Below are 14,573 nucleotides of genomic sequence, written 5' to 3'. Positions count from 1 at the left end.
GTCAGAATGTATTTACACGAACTTAATACAATATCACGATATCGGTATCGATCAGAATTTATGAATGCTATGAATGATATATTTACTTTCCAAGAAAAAGTGCGTCTTGATGATTACGTTGATGATTTGAAGAAATATTGCAAGAATATAAAAGGTTCAATACGTTATGAGTCTCGAAACGTTTTGAATAATGTTATTTTAAAAATAATACTTCGTCGTCTCGATAATAAAGGGCGGGAAGAACTGAGAGAGAAATTAAAGAACGCCATCAAAGAATATGATTGTTTTGAGTCTGGTTTCGAATATTGTCTGTGATTTATTGATTTTAATTCACACCCGACAATTTTTTTTTTTATTGTTTAGGACTCTGACTGTATTTAGTAAGCATATACAAATTAAATAAAAATATTTTCCTAATCTTCATTTATGTAACTTTCATTTTGTTGAGTTAACCTAAACCTAAGAATAGAAGTCATGTATTTTTGTAACATAAAGTTATTGAAATATTAAATACCATAATGTTATATTGAGTAGGTAATATTATATATTGGTGACACAAGGCGAAACAACACTCGCCTAAAACAATTTTTCCAAGCAGAGAGGATTTCAGAGAAGAGTAGAATTACAAAACTTTGAACTTCGTATTTTGTAATGGTCTAAATATGTTTTATATTTTATAAGCTAAGCGCTGAATTCAAGAACGGCCAAACCGCTTTCAATAATATTTTTTTTACAATATTCCTTGAAGTACGAGGATGGTTGTTACGGAGAGAACAAAAAAAATCGCTCAAAGAATCAACGGATCAGCGAGTCACAAATAGGTTATGGCTTTCAACATAGGTTTGTGGCATTCGTTAGGATCTATAGGTACACTTGATCGTGAGTATAAAGAGTTGAGCGAATCGCTATTTCGACAACATAGGTACAAGACTGATAAAAATACATGATGACTATGGACGAGAAAGGGCGTATATTAGTGTAATAAGTCGTCTCTTTGGCACTCAAATGGACGGGCTGCCTAATAATATGCTTTTACTGAGTCGGGTTCTACCCTCACATAGACCAACAGTTATGTAAGCAAAAATATTTAGCTTTTTTGATACTTATGTAGGTATACAAGAATAGTATAACAAGTAAATAATTTGTAATTAATTATTATACAAATACAATGTTCAACAAATCTCAACTCCTAATAAAAAGGAGTTATGGCAATAATAGAGCAATAGGTACCTATACGGTTTTGCCCTGCATAGTAATAATAATAATTGTCGGACTTTTACCCTACCTACTATTGTAAACATTATTTTAGCTGACGAATGATTAAAACCTTCATGGCTTTTTTATGAATAAGACCGTAAATCTTTACTGACATTATTCTTGCTATGATGAATTGCATTATACGTGCTCCATGTAAAACTAAAGAAAAAGGCACATTTGTACATTAAAAACTATACAGAACACAAATACTTCGCTACTTACATAATATAAATTGATTTCAAAATATTTACCTCATAGTTAGAAAGAACTTTCGAAATTAGTGACCAAAATGAGTTTTGTTTAAAACCGTAAATAGTCGAAAGTAAACGAAAACATACCTAACCACCATAAACAATAATGGTATGCTGGTAACACCGAGATCATCGACGAACAAATGAAATACGGCAACGTCACGCACGTACTGAAGTGGTAGAGTGATTGTTCATTCGGCGTTCATAAAAATTAGTAAATTTACGAATTGTAATATTATATTTTATTAGTAATAATGGCAGATAGTAAAGGGTGAGTATATTATTTTGTATAATTTGAATACACATGATAATTTTCTGTAATTGTTCCCAACTAATCGATGCGTTACACCAGAAATGAATCTTCAAAATTGGCTTGTCATCATGTCTGAGTTACAAACCGACTCAAAGTAATCGAATTTTGCAAGTTCATTATGGATTTGGTTATTATTTTTGTTGGTCGGAGTTAAATATTCCGGGACTTAAAATGGCCATGTCAGTGGGAGATAATTTGGCTTATTGGAAAGTAACGCTTTGGTTATTTGTACGGTGTTTGATGATTTTGGTTGTTCGGCAGTAACAATCCTGATGACTTATCGACCGCGATCCTGCGCCGCAAGGACAGGCCCAACCGCCTCATCGTCGAGGAGGCCGTCAGCGATGACAACTCAGTGGTGGCGCTATCGCAGGTCAGAGCCCTTTGTCATTATTATTTGGTGTTCAAACTGCGTACATTGCCATTTTTATTTATGATTTCTAAACTGCATTGTCACCACCTAAGATTTTATAATGTCATGCAAATGTCATAGTTTTACCTGTTGTGTTATATATTTTTTGCACTAGTTCCTCTTGTTGCTAAGTCTCCTATAATTATTTCATTTTGAATAACTTTATTTGCTTTAAACTGTACCTAATCATGGTCACTGACCTCACATGTCTATGGCAGAATGTTAACTAGATAAAGAAATATTCCTTTGTCTACTTAGTTTATGGTCAATATTTGTTTGTGTACCTGATAGGTTGTTTGAAAAGTCACACTACAGAGGAATCCATTTTTTTTTATATTAGATTATCAATTATCTCTGAATTACATCTTTTTGTTACATTATATCTAAAAAACACAATTTTAAACAAAATTTTATTTTGCTGCATACTGTCTCAACCTAATTTATCATAGAACATTCATTAACTATAAGAAAGTAGTGAAATCATTTTAGTAGCATTTTCATTACCTTGCTATAAATTGACAGCTGTAACATGTACCTATGTTACTATTAAATTTAATTGCAAATGTATTATCATTCAAGCAGTAAAGTATACTTATCTTTCAAACATAATAGGCATATTATGGATCTGCTGCAGATATTTTTTTATAATTTAGGAACTTACTAAAATGTATATTTGATGCTATTGGCAAACTTATAGTATGGGTGGTTGAGAATTTACCAATTGTCTTTTCATTACTATTCTTAAATAATGTCATAAGCCAGAGATAGACGTAATTCAATAAATAGAAAAACTAAATAAACATTGTAGCAAAATTTGCCTGTAAAGTGTAAACTCTAATATTGTTTCTTAAAATGGTTGACAAGTTCAAGTTAACATCAAAGTTAATTAGAAAATGTTACATTATTTGCAAATTAGTCCCGTCCCGGTCATTACACTATTAAATAATTCTGGATTATTCTTTGAAAATAGCAACATATTATTTGAATTGCAAATTTTATTGATTGACTTGTGTTAGTTCTGTGTTCAAACATAAAAATTAAGGCAAAACTAGATGCAGACAAAACAGTATTTCATAGAACTTCGTTATCCACTTTAACACACAATTTATACAAATAGATAGTAATTTTACTATTATAAATAAGTGATACAAAATACTTAAACAGTAAAATCATACAATTTTAGAGTTACGGGTTTAACTACAAATCTGTTGTTTTCATGTAAATACATATTTCATCATGATTACACATTTTTCATAAACTGAAGATGTGTCATGTAGATTGTATAAAAAAAAACCTTTTATTAAAAACCAAACCACAACTGACTCAACCGTTAATTTCAGGCTAAAATGGAGCAGCTGCAGCTGTTCCGTGGAGACACCGTGCTGTTGAAGGGCAAGCGGCGCAAGGAGACGGTGTGCATCGTGCTCTCAGACGACAACTGCCCCGACGAGAAGATCCGCATGAACCGCGTGGTGCGCAACAACCTGCGCGTGCGCCTCTCCGACGTGGTCTCCATCGCGCCATGCCCCTCTGTCAAGTACGGCAAGAGGGTGCATATATTGCCCATTGATGATTCTGTTGAAGGACTTACCGGGTAAGCTATCTACTTAACTTGTGTTATTTGTACATAAATATATAAAATCATGCCTTGTTCTCATAGGGGTATACAGACCGAGGAATGCCTCTAGGTGTGATCCTTACATACTTAGTACTATATGAAATCACACCTCATTCACATAAGGGTAGGCAAAGACCAAAGAATGCCACTTCATATGATCCTAACAAACTTCCCGTGCTTTCTTTACATCCATACATCTTGCGATCATCATCTTTGCCATCTCGTCTTGTGATATAAGTTTATCTCTAACTAAAAGAGGAAGTCTTGCCTATTTAGTTCAATACTTACTTTTGTATTCTCTAGGAGTAGATCTGACATTAATTTCCTTTGTTCATGATCTTATTAGAATAATATAAGACTGTAAGAAGAAAATAAAAAGCATCTAATAGGCATTGGTGCCTAACAAACAACTACGTCATGATGACGCATTTAAACATAAAATTTGAATTTCATCAAATCATGATTCACAGATACCCAAAACAAAGTCTTGTAGCTTTTGAACTTCAAAAAATATTGGTTGAATACTCTCAAGTATTGCCAGACAATTTGAACGCAAGTATGTGTCTTAGAAAGCAAATTGTATGTAGACTTAGTGCAAAAGACACTCCATGGACTGTTCTACTGACTACAAATTGGTTGATCGAAGCTCAGTAGCCCTTCTTCCGTCCTGCAATTATTTCAAAGTAGATCTGAAACTCCATCATTATGATGTAGAGACACTGTTCAAGTTGTTTGAAGATACCTATATCTGATGATAATAATATATACACGAAGAGTAATAAGACTGCAACAATAATGACCTGTCTTTGCCCACAGAAACTTATTCGAAGTATACCTGAAGCCGTACTTCATGGAGGCGTACAGGCCTATTCACCGTGACGATACGTTCATGGTGCGCGGAGGCATGCGTGCTGTGGAGTTCAAAGTGGTGGAGACTGACCCCTCACCATACTGCATTGTAGCACCCGATACCGTCATACATTGTGAGGGAGACCCGATTAAACGCGAGGTTAGTACATTTGTTACCATGATTTTTGTTCATTAGAAGGTATGTTCGATGATAGAAATACGTGCAAGTAAGTAAGTATACTTTTTCGCGCGTCTGCTGACAAAGGCTGCAAGTCCGTTAACGTGAAGCCAGCTTGCGGTGTGGAAAAATGGATAAATGTGAAAACAATGAAGTTCATAGAATCTCCACTCCATTGTTCTTTGCTTCGCTCTAGTGCTCAGCCTTAGGTATAGCACCCATGATCAGCAGCATATTTAAACATCATGGCAATAAATTAGAAATTTCCATATATGGTTATAGTTACAAAACTACCGTTTTGGTATGCTCGACGCCTAAAGATTGTTTTTCTTTACCCATACCAATAATGGCTGCTGTGTCTTATGTAAATGAGGAAGAAATGTGAGAATATAACTGAGTTGAATTATTTTTTAATAACACATCAAGTTATTTGACTATCAAAACACAGCAAGTGTCTTATTTGTAGCATGTTTTATGGAAATATTACTTTAAAATATTTCAAAAGACTAACACATTTTGAAAAAATATATTCATCTTCACATTAAGCTACTGGTATTAAACACTTAACAGAAAAATTACTCTAGTTTTGAACTGAAAATACGAACAAACTTCACAATCGCCTGACGTGTATTTCACCTTATCAATGCCTAACACAGTTTTATAATCTTTGACGCGTGCACACAGTTACTGTACAATAGTTCTGTTCATTTCGCAATCATTATTATTTTCATTTAAAACTAACTTATGAAATAATTTGACTTAGAGAAAGACTTTCCTTACTATAAACTAAAGGGTAGTTGACTGGCTTAATAAAAAATATTAAACTTATGTTCATGCAAAATGCCGTATAATTTTTCCAGTAAATAATATCGAAATTTACGACAGAGCTTTCTAAACTTGATTTAAATATTTCAGAAATAGACACTTTCTTAAATCATCCTTAAGTACTAAGACGCTTCTCTTGAATTTACATGTTTATATTCTAACACAATTTTAGGTAATCAGTAATCTATCTGTAGCTTATTTGGGATATAAGTTAGTTCATGTAATGACTAGTAAAGCTGATTGTATCTATATGGTCATGACACGCACACACAGGCGACAAATGTTTCGTACTCACTTGGTCATGAATATTGATTACCTTGTTCATTTCCTTACTAGTTATAGACTGAGGAAATTAAACGTGTTATAGTACATAGCTAAGATTAAAACTCACAATTTCTTAGTGTTTTTATTTATCTATTCAGCCCTTTTCGACCCACCATGCCGCCCCCCCCTCAGTTCATCACTTGATATGGTCCTGCGCTAGTCTCATCCATTGCAACCAAACACATTTAAAGATGTCACTAGTTGTATTATTTATGCAAACAAATAAACCACCGATAGATGTTTTTATTGTCCTGTGTATAATATATGAATACACTTAAAGAAATTCGGCGATATAATCAATAATAAATGGTTTAACAAACCCTTAAATTCCACAATTTCTGTTAAAATACGATATATTTGAGTGAATAGTTGCTACAACAATGTAACTATTCTTATCACAAGTTGACCTACTTCCCACGTGTCAACGTCACTTAATACAATAGGGCGCGTACTGCGGCTTTTAAAATCAAATTGGATATGAAATTTCCGAAAATCTATCTGTCTATTAGTTATTAAATCGATGCTTGTTTATAAATGATTTGAGTTGGTAATAGTTTCTGTGATAACGTAAAATTATTCTTTTTTCTCGGGTAAAAAGTATCCTAGGTTGTAAAATCTGTAATTGTAAAACCTTCAGTGTGTGTAACCTAACTGTATACCAAATTTCACCAAATTTTGTTCAATATTTGCATGAAATACTCTAAAATAGTAACAAACACATTGTCATGTATGTTCCAAGAAATACATTTTCGCATATAAATTACTGTCAAGTTTACAACGGATTCTATATGTTCAGTCTGTTTAACAATGTATGAGTAGTTCGCTGGAAATTGTCAGTGGACTTGATCGTGTATGGCCTAGTATAATTAATTTAATAATGATACACTTTTACGTCATACGTCACTATTGCTGTGGCACGCGCGGCGCTTGTTAGAATATCGTAATGAGCTATGTTTTCCAAGATGTCTTTTTACAGTATTTCTGACTGCATACATAGGAATATTAAAGTACAGCTATGAACATATATTATCATGGCTAATACATATACATGTAGATATTATAGTCAGGTTTGGTAATACATGTAGATGTTTTCCGTTACCTACGTTGAAATAATATTGATAACTTCGCATTTAAATACCAACCACAGATATTTTTCAAAGATGGGACATATTTTATTCCCAAAAATTTGTATGGATAACATCACGCTTTATTAACCAAGATGTACTTTGTACATCAAAGATAATATAGCATTAAATACGAAATGTTTCGGTAAAATTACACAAAAACTGCTATTGAACTTATTTATTACCACCAACACCAAACAATCAAAATCTCATATTTTAATCTTATATCTTGTTCATATGACAGGAGGAAGAAGAAGCTCTGAACGCCGTCGGTTACGATGACATCGGTGGTTGCCGCAAGCAGCTGGCTCAGATCAAGGAGATGGTGGAGCTGCCTCTGCGCCACCCCTCGCTGTTCAAGGCTATTGGTGTGAAGCCACCACGTGGTATCCTCATGTACGGACCGCCCGGTACCGGCAAGACGCTCATCGCTCGCGCTGTTGCTAATGAGACTGGTGAGTACATACTTGATGATAGTGATTGTATTATTTCTTGTCAAATTAGAGCAGGTCTTTGATAGTTGAAAATGAAATAAATACAATTTTTTATGAGAAGTTTGATAAAGCACTTTTTAGACGCAAAATTAGTCCATCTGACATCTTGAAGACGCTTTGCATTATGCAAATAATGACTTAGATGTTATTTCGTAGCAGAGCCTACAATATTAATATTACTTTAGCTTAAAAACTACAACTAAATCAGTGCAATTTAAACTGCTATAAAGATTAAATGGCTTCCTTAACATTCTTTGTCTGAAATCACCTCTTATTTATTTAATTAGAGGTTGGCAAACTGCCTGCATAGTAATTATTATCTCGTATAATCTCGTAACATTGTCTCAGTAGTATCTAAAACAAAATATCTTAATTATTGTCACACAGGTGCATTTTTCTTCTTGATCAACGGACCCGAGATCATGTCCAAGCTGGCCGGTGAGTCCGAGTCGAACTTGCGCAAGGCGTTCGAGGAGGCTGACAAGAACTCTCCCGCTATCATCTTCATTGACGAGCTGGACGCCATCGCGCCCAAGAGAGAGAAGACCCACGGAGAGGTCGAGCGTCGTATTGTGTCGCAGTTGCTTACTCTTATGGATGGTAAGTTACAACTTTAAAAGTATTTCGGGAAGACTTTGTTTATATTTGAGGTGTTACATATGCACGTGACTATGTTTGACGTACGCGTGCACGTACGAGTTGAAATATTAGATGAATTTACTCAAAAACGTGTTAACTCTATCTGTTAACACATGATAGTCACCAGTTAAACTGTCCGTCTCTGTCGATTATTGTAAATAAAAGTTAAGAACTAATTTGTTCTTAAATTCCCATAACATGTGACAATTTGACACGTATTTCTCATTTCCGATATTATTTAAATAGTTTTCAAGGACTCAGTATTATATATTTTACCTCTAAAATACTTGAAACAAAAGCAATAACTCAACTTCCTTCACAGGTATGAAGAAATCATCGCACGTGATCGTAATGGCGGCCACCAACAGGCCCAACTCCATCGACCCCGCTCTCCGTCGTTTCGGCCGCTTCGACCGTGAGATCGACATCGGTATTCCCGACGCCACCGGACGTCTTGAGATTCTGCGTATCCACACTAAGAACATGAAGCTCGGCGATGATGTTGACTTGGAACAGGTTTGTAGATATATTCATCATAACAAATATGATTCTTGTAAGAAAAATATTTAAAAAAGGAGTAAAACACTAATTTAGGTACAAAATAAGTATTTACATAATTTACTAGAGAAAGTGTAATTGGGCCTAAAACATTTTGTCCAAGGATATTTTAATACTGAGGCGCAATATAAAGATTTTGTATTTGCGTTATTTATAGCACAATTTATCAATCTGCGTCTAACGCAGTATAATGTAAAGTCGGGACCAGAAACGGGGGAGTTCCCAAGTATTGAAATGCTGATGGGAAGTCCCAAAACATTTACCAACCTGTTTATCCACCAGACTGCAAACAATTGTAATTATGTCACCAGCAAATATACCTCATTCAAATCATTATTTTCTGCCTATATAAATGTCATATGAATGAATAATTCGTTATGTCCAGATCGCGGCAGAATCTCACGGACACGTGGGCGCTGACTTGGCGTCTCTGTGCTCGGAGGCTGCTCTGCAACAGATCCGTGAGAAGATGGACCTGATTGACTTGGAGGACGATCAGATCGACGCCGAGGTGCTCAACTCGCTCGCCGTCTCTATGGACAACTTCCGGGTAAGTCACTTAACGATTCCATAAGCCTTTCGGACGACTTTAGAATGTAAGACCCTTTAGGAAAAGAAAAAAAGTTCTTGGGTAAGACTTCTACTTCTATATCATTGTCGATTAGTGTATTTGCGGCTATATACACACCGCGGAAACTCGCGTGTTTGTTTGTTTGACTCACTGAAAGTTTCAAACATGTTAATGCCGTTATGGCATGTTTTTAGCAAAGTTAGTTAGGATGCTTGTGCATCAATGAATCAACAGTCTAGCTGATAGCAGAAGAAAAAGCAAATAGAGTTAATGTGTTTGTGTGGTGGTGCAGTACGCGATGACGAAGTCGTCCCCGTCGGCGCTGCGCGAGACGGTGGTGGAGGTGCCCAACGTGACGTGGGGCGACATCGGCGGCCTGCAGAACGTCAAGCGCGAGCTGCAGGAGCTGGTGCAGTACCCCGTGGAGCACCCCGACAAGTTCCTCAAGTTCGGCATGCAGCCCTCGCGCGGCGTGCTCTTCTACGGACCGCCTGGCTGCGGTGCGTATCATAACATGCACTTTGTTATGTATGGCTAGAAGTACACAAGTCATTCATATGACATTCATATTATTATCTTCAAAATCTGAGCTCTACTGCTATTACGTGATAACTATTCTCTGTTCTGAAATTACGAAGACAACATGAAAACATAACTATATTCCATCAGATTCAAAAACCAAGCCTCCATGCTTGTCCTCTTAACTTTAGATTCGAATCAATTTTTCAATACTTTTACATCTCTTAATGAACCAGCACATACTTATCACTTAACTGTCCCACAGGTAAGACCTTGCTGGCCAAGGCTATCGCTAACGAGTGCCAGGCTAACTTCATCTCAGTGAAGGGTCCCGAGCTGCTCACTATGTGGTTCGGTGAGTCCGAGGCCAACGTGCGTGACATCTTCGACAAGGTATGTACACGAATATAGTCAACATTTTAAGATCAAACACCGAAGTTTTCTAAATAATTTCCTTATACTTTGTTCTGTAAGTGGAGCAATTACTATAAATTCGGGACATAGAGGCATTAGGAACAACTCTCAAAGTCACATGTTTCGTGCTCTCAGTATTTAAATTTCTTTTTTGTTAAAAAAGGAAGAAGCCATGGAAAGGCGTGGGTTTAAGGGCCTACATTAGTAATAACCACGTAAACCAAGTTTGTACAATCTATTCAGATATCTTGGTAAATCTTTAAGAAGTTATTGAATTGAAAAACTTGGTGTAGCATTAGTCTAGGATCGTTTACTACGAAAGAAGCGTTATTCATTAAGAAATGTGTTGTAGGCTCGATCAGCGTCGCCCTGCGTGTTATTCTTCGACGAGCTGGACTCGATCGCGAAGTCCCGCGGCGGCTCGGTGTCGGACGCGGGCGGCGCCGCCGACAGAGTCATCAACCAGATCCTCACTGAGATGGACGGCATGGGCGCTAAGAAGAACGTCTTCATCATTGGTATGTATACCATCAACTAAAGCTCTTATAATTTGCTAACACCCGGTAAACTTAACTTCTGAGTAAATTTAACGGTAGTTTATCTATTCAATAGCGTTTTTTTTTGTATGAGTTTTGACACTATTCAATAGATAAACTACCGTTATATGTACATCAGAAACCGGGGGTAAGTGTACTGTCAGCCACGTCAGTGAGATAAGAGCCTTTAAACGACATGCTTACATCTCGACCATTTGTGCAAATATTTTTTTCGGTGGTTACGGTTACACTTTTAATCCATTATTCGTTGTATTAGTTAAAGATAAATCAAGCGATGCCTGTGTTGTTTTTCACATCAAATATGTCACATTTTATTTGTATACCATTATTTTACTTTATTTATTAGGATATACTTAACTTTAAAAAACTGTTCTCGACAATCATTTGATACTGAGATAGTATTGGCTACAGAATTGACTATAGAAGTAATACAACAAGTTATAATAACATGTAAATCTGCGTGTCAGGTGCGACAAATCGTCCCGACATCATCGACCCGGCCATCCTGCGGCCCGGTCGTCTGGACCAGCTGATCTACATCCCGCTGCCCGACGAGAAGTCCCGCGAGGCCATCCTCAGGGCCAATCTGCGCAAGTCGCCCATCGCTAAGGACGTCGATCTCTCTTACATCGCTAAGGTATTGTAATCATTTTGTTACAGATAAATGATATTTTGGATTTGTTACGATTTAACTACACATAATGAGATTGAATATTAATATTTTAGTCATGGCGTTTCAAATATTATTTTTAAGTTGCATAACGTTTACAAATGGTATGCATTCGACTTGACAAAATTAAGTAGTTTTAAATTATAAGTTATGATTTTTAAAATAACTCGATTCCAAATGAGAATTTAAGTATTTTATTGTCTTCTATTCCAGCTACTTTGTTCTGCTTTTTATTAATGAATTGACCCATGTACAGGTGACACAAGGGTTCAGTGGTGCTGACTTGACGGAGATATGCCAGCGCGCGTGCAAGCTCGCCATCCGCCAGGCCATCGAGGCCGAGATACAGCGCGAGCGCACCCGCCAGCAACAGACACCCGCCGCTGTCATGGACGTACGTATATCTAACACTATTTACCTTTACTATTCATCGGTTATGTTTGATGCGTGTTCTTCAAACTCATTATCGACAGGATATAACTTATTTGGTAGCTAAGTTGCAATGCAAATGCAGAAAGCAACATGTTACGCGTCTTGAGTCGTTTATTAATATGCTTGACAATCATCTTTGCACATGCTGATGCTAGTTCAAGTATTGTCCAATGGCATAAAGTACTTCAAGTAAATAATTCACTATTGTAGTATTAGATAAAGAGACAATGACTAGTATGTTTATACTACAATATTGTTGTGTGTTACCAGATGGACGAGGAGGACCCAGTGCCGGAGATCAGCCGCGCACACTTCGAGGAGGCGATGAAGTTCGCGCGCCGCTCCGTGTCCGACAACGACATCCGCAAGTACGAGATGTTCGCGCAGACCCTGCAGCAGAGCAGGGGCTTCGGCACCAACTTCAGGTAACTACCACACCGCGTACTTAGATGGCCTATGTCATATACGCGTACGTGTCCAATAACTAAACCTTTGGCTTGTTCGCGTCAGGTTCCCGACGTCGGGCGGCACAGCGGGAGGCACGGGCACGTCGGGCGGCGACCAGCCCACGTTCCAGGAGGAGGGCGGCGACGACGACCTGTACAGCTAAGCGCCCGGCCCCGCCCGCACACGCACGAGCGCCACAGTTCTGCGACTGAACTTACTACTTAAGATTTATCGGTTCACTAATAAGGATGGGTGTCTCGGACGAGAGAGCGACCGGAGGTTCAGCGGGCAGCTTCTCCCTCGAGAGTTACATTAAATATATTAGAAAATCGGCGCGTCCCTCCCGGCGTGCCGCGGTCGAGTAAATTTCTACCAATCTGTGTCTAAGAAAATGTAAATGTATTTATTTTATAATTGAATCATTCGATAGCATTTGTTTCTGTTCCGATTTTGCTTATGTTTAGTTGTAATTGAATAATGTTCGTGTATGTACGCCCGTCTCGCGGGCACGTAAGATCATATGATAGAGTAATTGTTACATTTACTGTATTTGCCAGTTCAGTGCGTAGGCGGCGCCGGCGCGGGTGCCGCGGCATCCGCGTCGGCCACACACAATATTACAGTGATTTTTTAATAAAAAGATTTTTATAGACTACAATTCATGGCTTTCATTTTATATACCTCCATTCCTTCAATTAAATCAAGTCTGCACATAATAAATTCAATAAAGACGCTGAATAATAAACAAGCCAACGTACACTGAAACGCCAATACGTTTAGTATAGTTAATGTACTGCAGTTGACACAGTTAGTTGCTTTATATTATGGTCGGCATAATCAACACTCAAGACTAAAACTGTAAGGACTTCAATAAAAAACACATTTATGTTAAACGTTTTGTTATAATCAAGTCTACGTAAAGTTCATAAAGCAAAGTCAAAAAAATGTAAATATACATACAAAAGAGTAAAACAATTATATCAAAAATAAAGACATCTAAAAACATGCATAAAAAATATTTATGTACCGCCCGTTTTCATAAAGCAAGCTTTTAGTTCAGGTGCTTCACTAATCAGATTCCTTAACGATTGTACTCTGCTAGCAGCAAACGAGCTTAGTTTCTCTTTCAAGAATGCGGGAGATACCGAACCACTTACTATTTTTGCATGCGTCATTGTTGCAGGTGCGATATACATGTTAGAGCCAGTTAGAGAAAGATCAGTGGACAATGAGCTATCATTACAGAAACAATTATACAGCAAGTTAAATTCCTCATCATCATACTGAGTGCTCGCATCCAACATGATAACACGCGACTGGTTCATAGGTTTAACTTGTGGTTTCATTTTACTCGCCTGTTTTATCAACTCTCGCATTGTTTCATAACTACACCTTTCATAGTTCGGTAAGTTAGGAGCCCCGTACTTAGAAGGTTTCCTCATATAAGTTGGTAGATGGTCATTCAACTGCTTCTTAACTGTTTTATCACAAACACATGTTTTTAATTGGATGAATTTTATGTAACTTCCCAACTTAAATTCCTTCTTTTTGTGCTCGGCTCTTACTGAATTGTATTCTTTTTCAGGACATGGTATAATGAGCTTTTCGTTTTCTTTAATTGACGTCTCACTTGGTCCAAAACAGTGAGGAATTCTACAGCCAGTGCATTCTATCGTTAAACCTTTGATATTTGCTATTTCTTGTTGCAACACTTGCAGCAATGAGCTTTCTAATTTTAACTCGCGCAGTTGTTGCGATGAAGTATACTTTACTGGAACAGCACCGCTATAATCGTAATTATCCTCAATATCATTTTCCTTGGATTGTATATCGTGAAGGTAACATCTGACTTTGTCAGTGTACTGTTGGAAGGTGTCGCAAGCTGAATAAATACATCGGTTATTGATGACTACAACTGGCAACTGAGATATACTAGAAGTACAACGTTTTGAACAGAGATTCTGATCTATATTGGCATCGTAACCTTTATCGCAGAACAAGTAGAAAGGACGCTGCTCAGGAATTGGAGTGTTGAATTTCGGTGATTGCTTTTCTTGTGCATCTGACTCAAATATACTTTCCGCCGACTCGTTATCATACGCTTCGCTTAGTTGTAAAAGC

General features: G+C 37.1%; 1 protein-coding gene across 1 annotated transcript; it reads left to right on the top strand.

Moving 5' to 3' along the window:
• Positions 1 to 1,620: 1,620 nt before the first annotated feature.
• Positions 1,621 to 13,110, top strand: TER94 (Transitional endoplasmic reticulum ATPase TER94). The gene is made up of 15 exons (XM_076125598.1): positions 1,621 to 1,779; positions 2,083 to 2,194; positions 3,574 to 3,827; positions 4,668 to 4,860; positions 7,396 to 7,606; positions 8,033 to 8,245; positions 8,607 to 8,800; positions 9,228 to 9,392; positions 9,706 to 9,913; positions 10,198 to 10,325; positions 10,699 to 10,864; positions 11,371 to 11,540; positions 11,830 to 11,967; positions 12,276 to 12,430; positions 12,516 to 13,110. Exons 1-15 carry the CDS (start codon positions 1,763 to 1,765, stop codon positions 12,613 to 12,615), a joined length of 2,424 nt encoding a protein of 807 aa, XP_075981713.1. The 5' UTR covers positions 1,621 to 1,762; the 3' UTR covers positions 12,616 to 13,110.
• The last annotated feature ends 1,463 nt before the right edge of the window (positions 13,111 to 14,573 follow it).

This window comes from Anticarsia gemmatalis, chromosome 17 (assembly GCF_050436995.1).
Source record: "Anticarsia gemmatalis isolate Benzon Research Colony breed Stoneville strain chromosome 17, ilAntGemm2 primary, whole genome shotgun sequence".
NCBI lineage: Eukaryota > Metazoa > Arthropoda > Insecta > Lepidoptera > Erebidae > Anticarsia > Anticarsia gemmatalis.
Note: the sequence above shows the minus strand (reverse complement) of the source record. Positions and strands in the feature narration are given on the sequence as shown.

What these genes read in the sequence shown, in the direction of transcription:
- TER94 (XM_076125598.1), top strand. An exon ending in CAGTGGTGGCGCTATCGCAG is followed by an intron (nt 2,195 to 3,573) that starts GTCAGAGCCCTT and finishes CGTTAATTTCAG; the next exon opens with GCTAAAATGGAGCAGCTGCA. An exon ending in CGCTGTTGCTAATGAGACTG is followed by an intron (nt 7,607 to 8,032) that starts GTGAGTACATAC and finishes ATTGTCACACAG; the next exon opens with GTGCATTTTTCTTCTTGATC.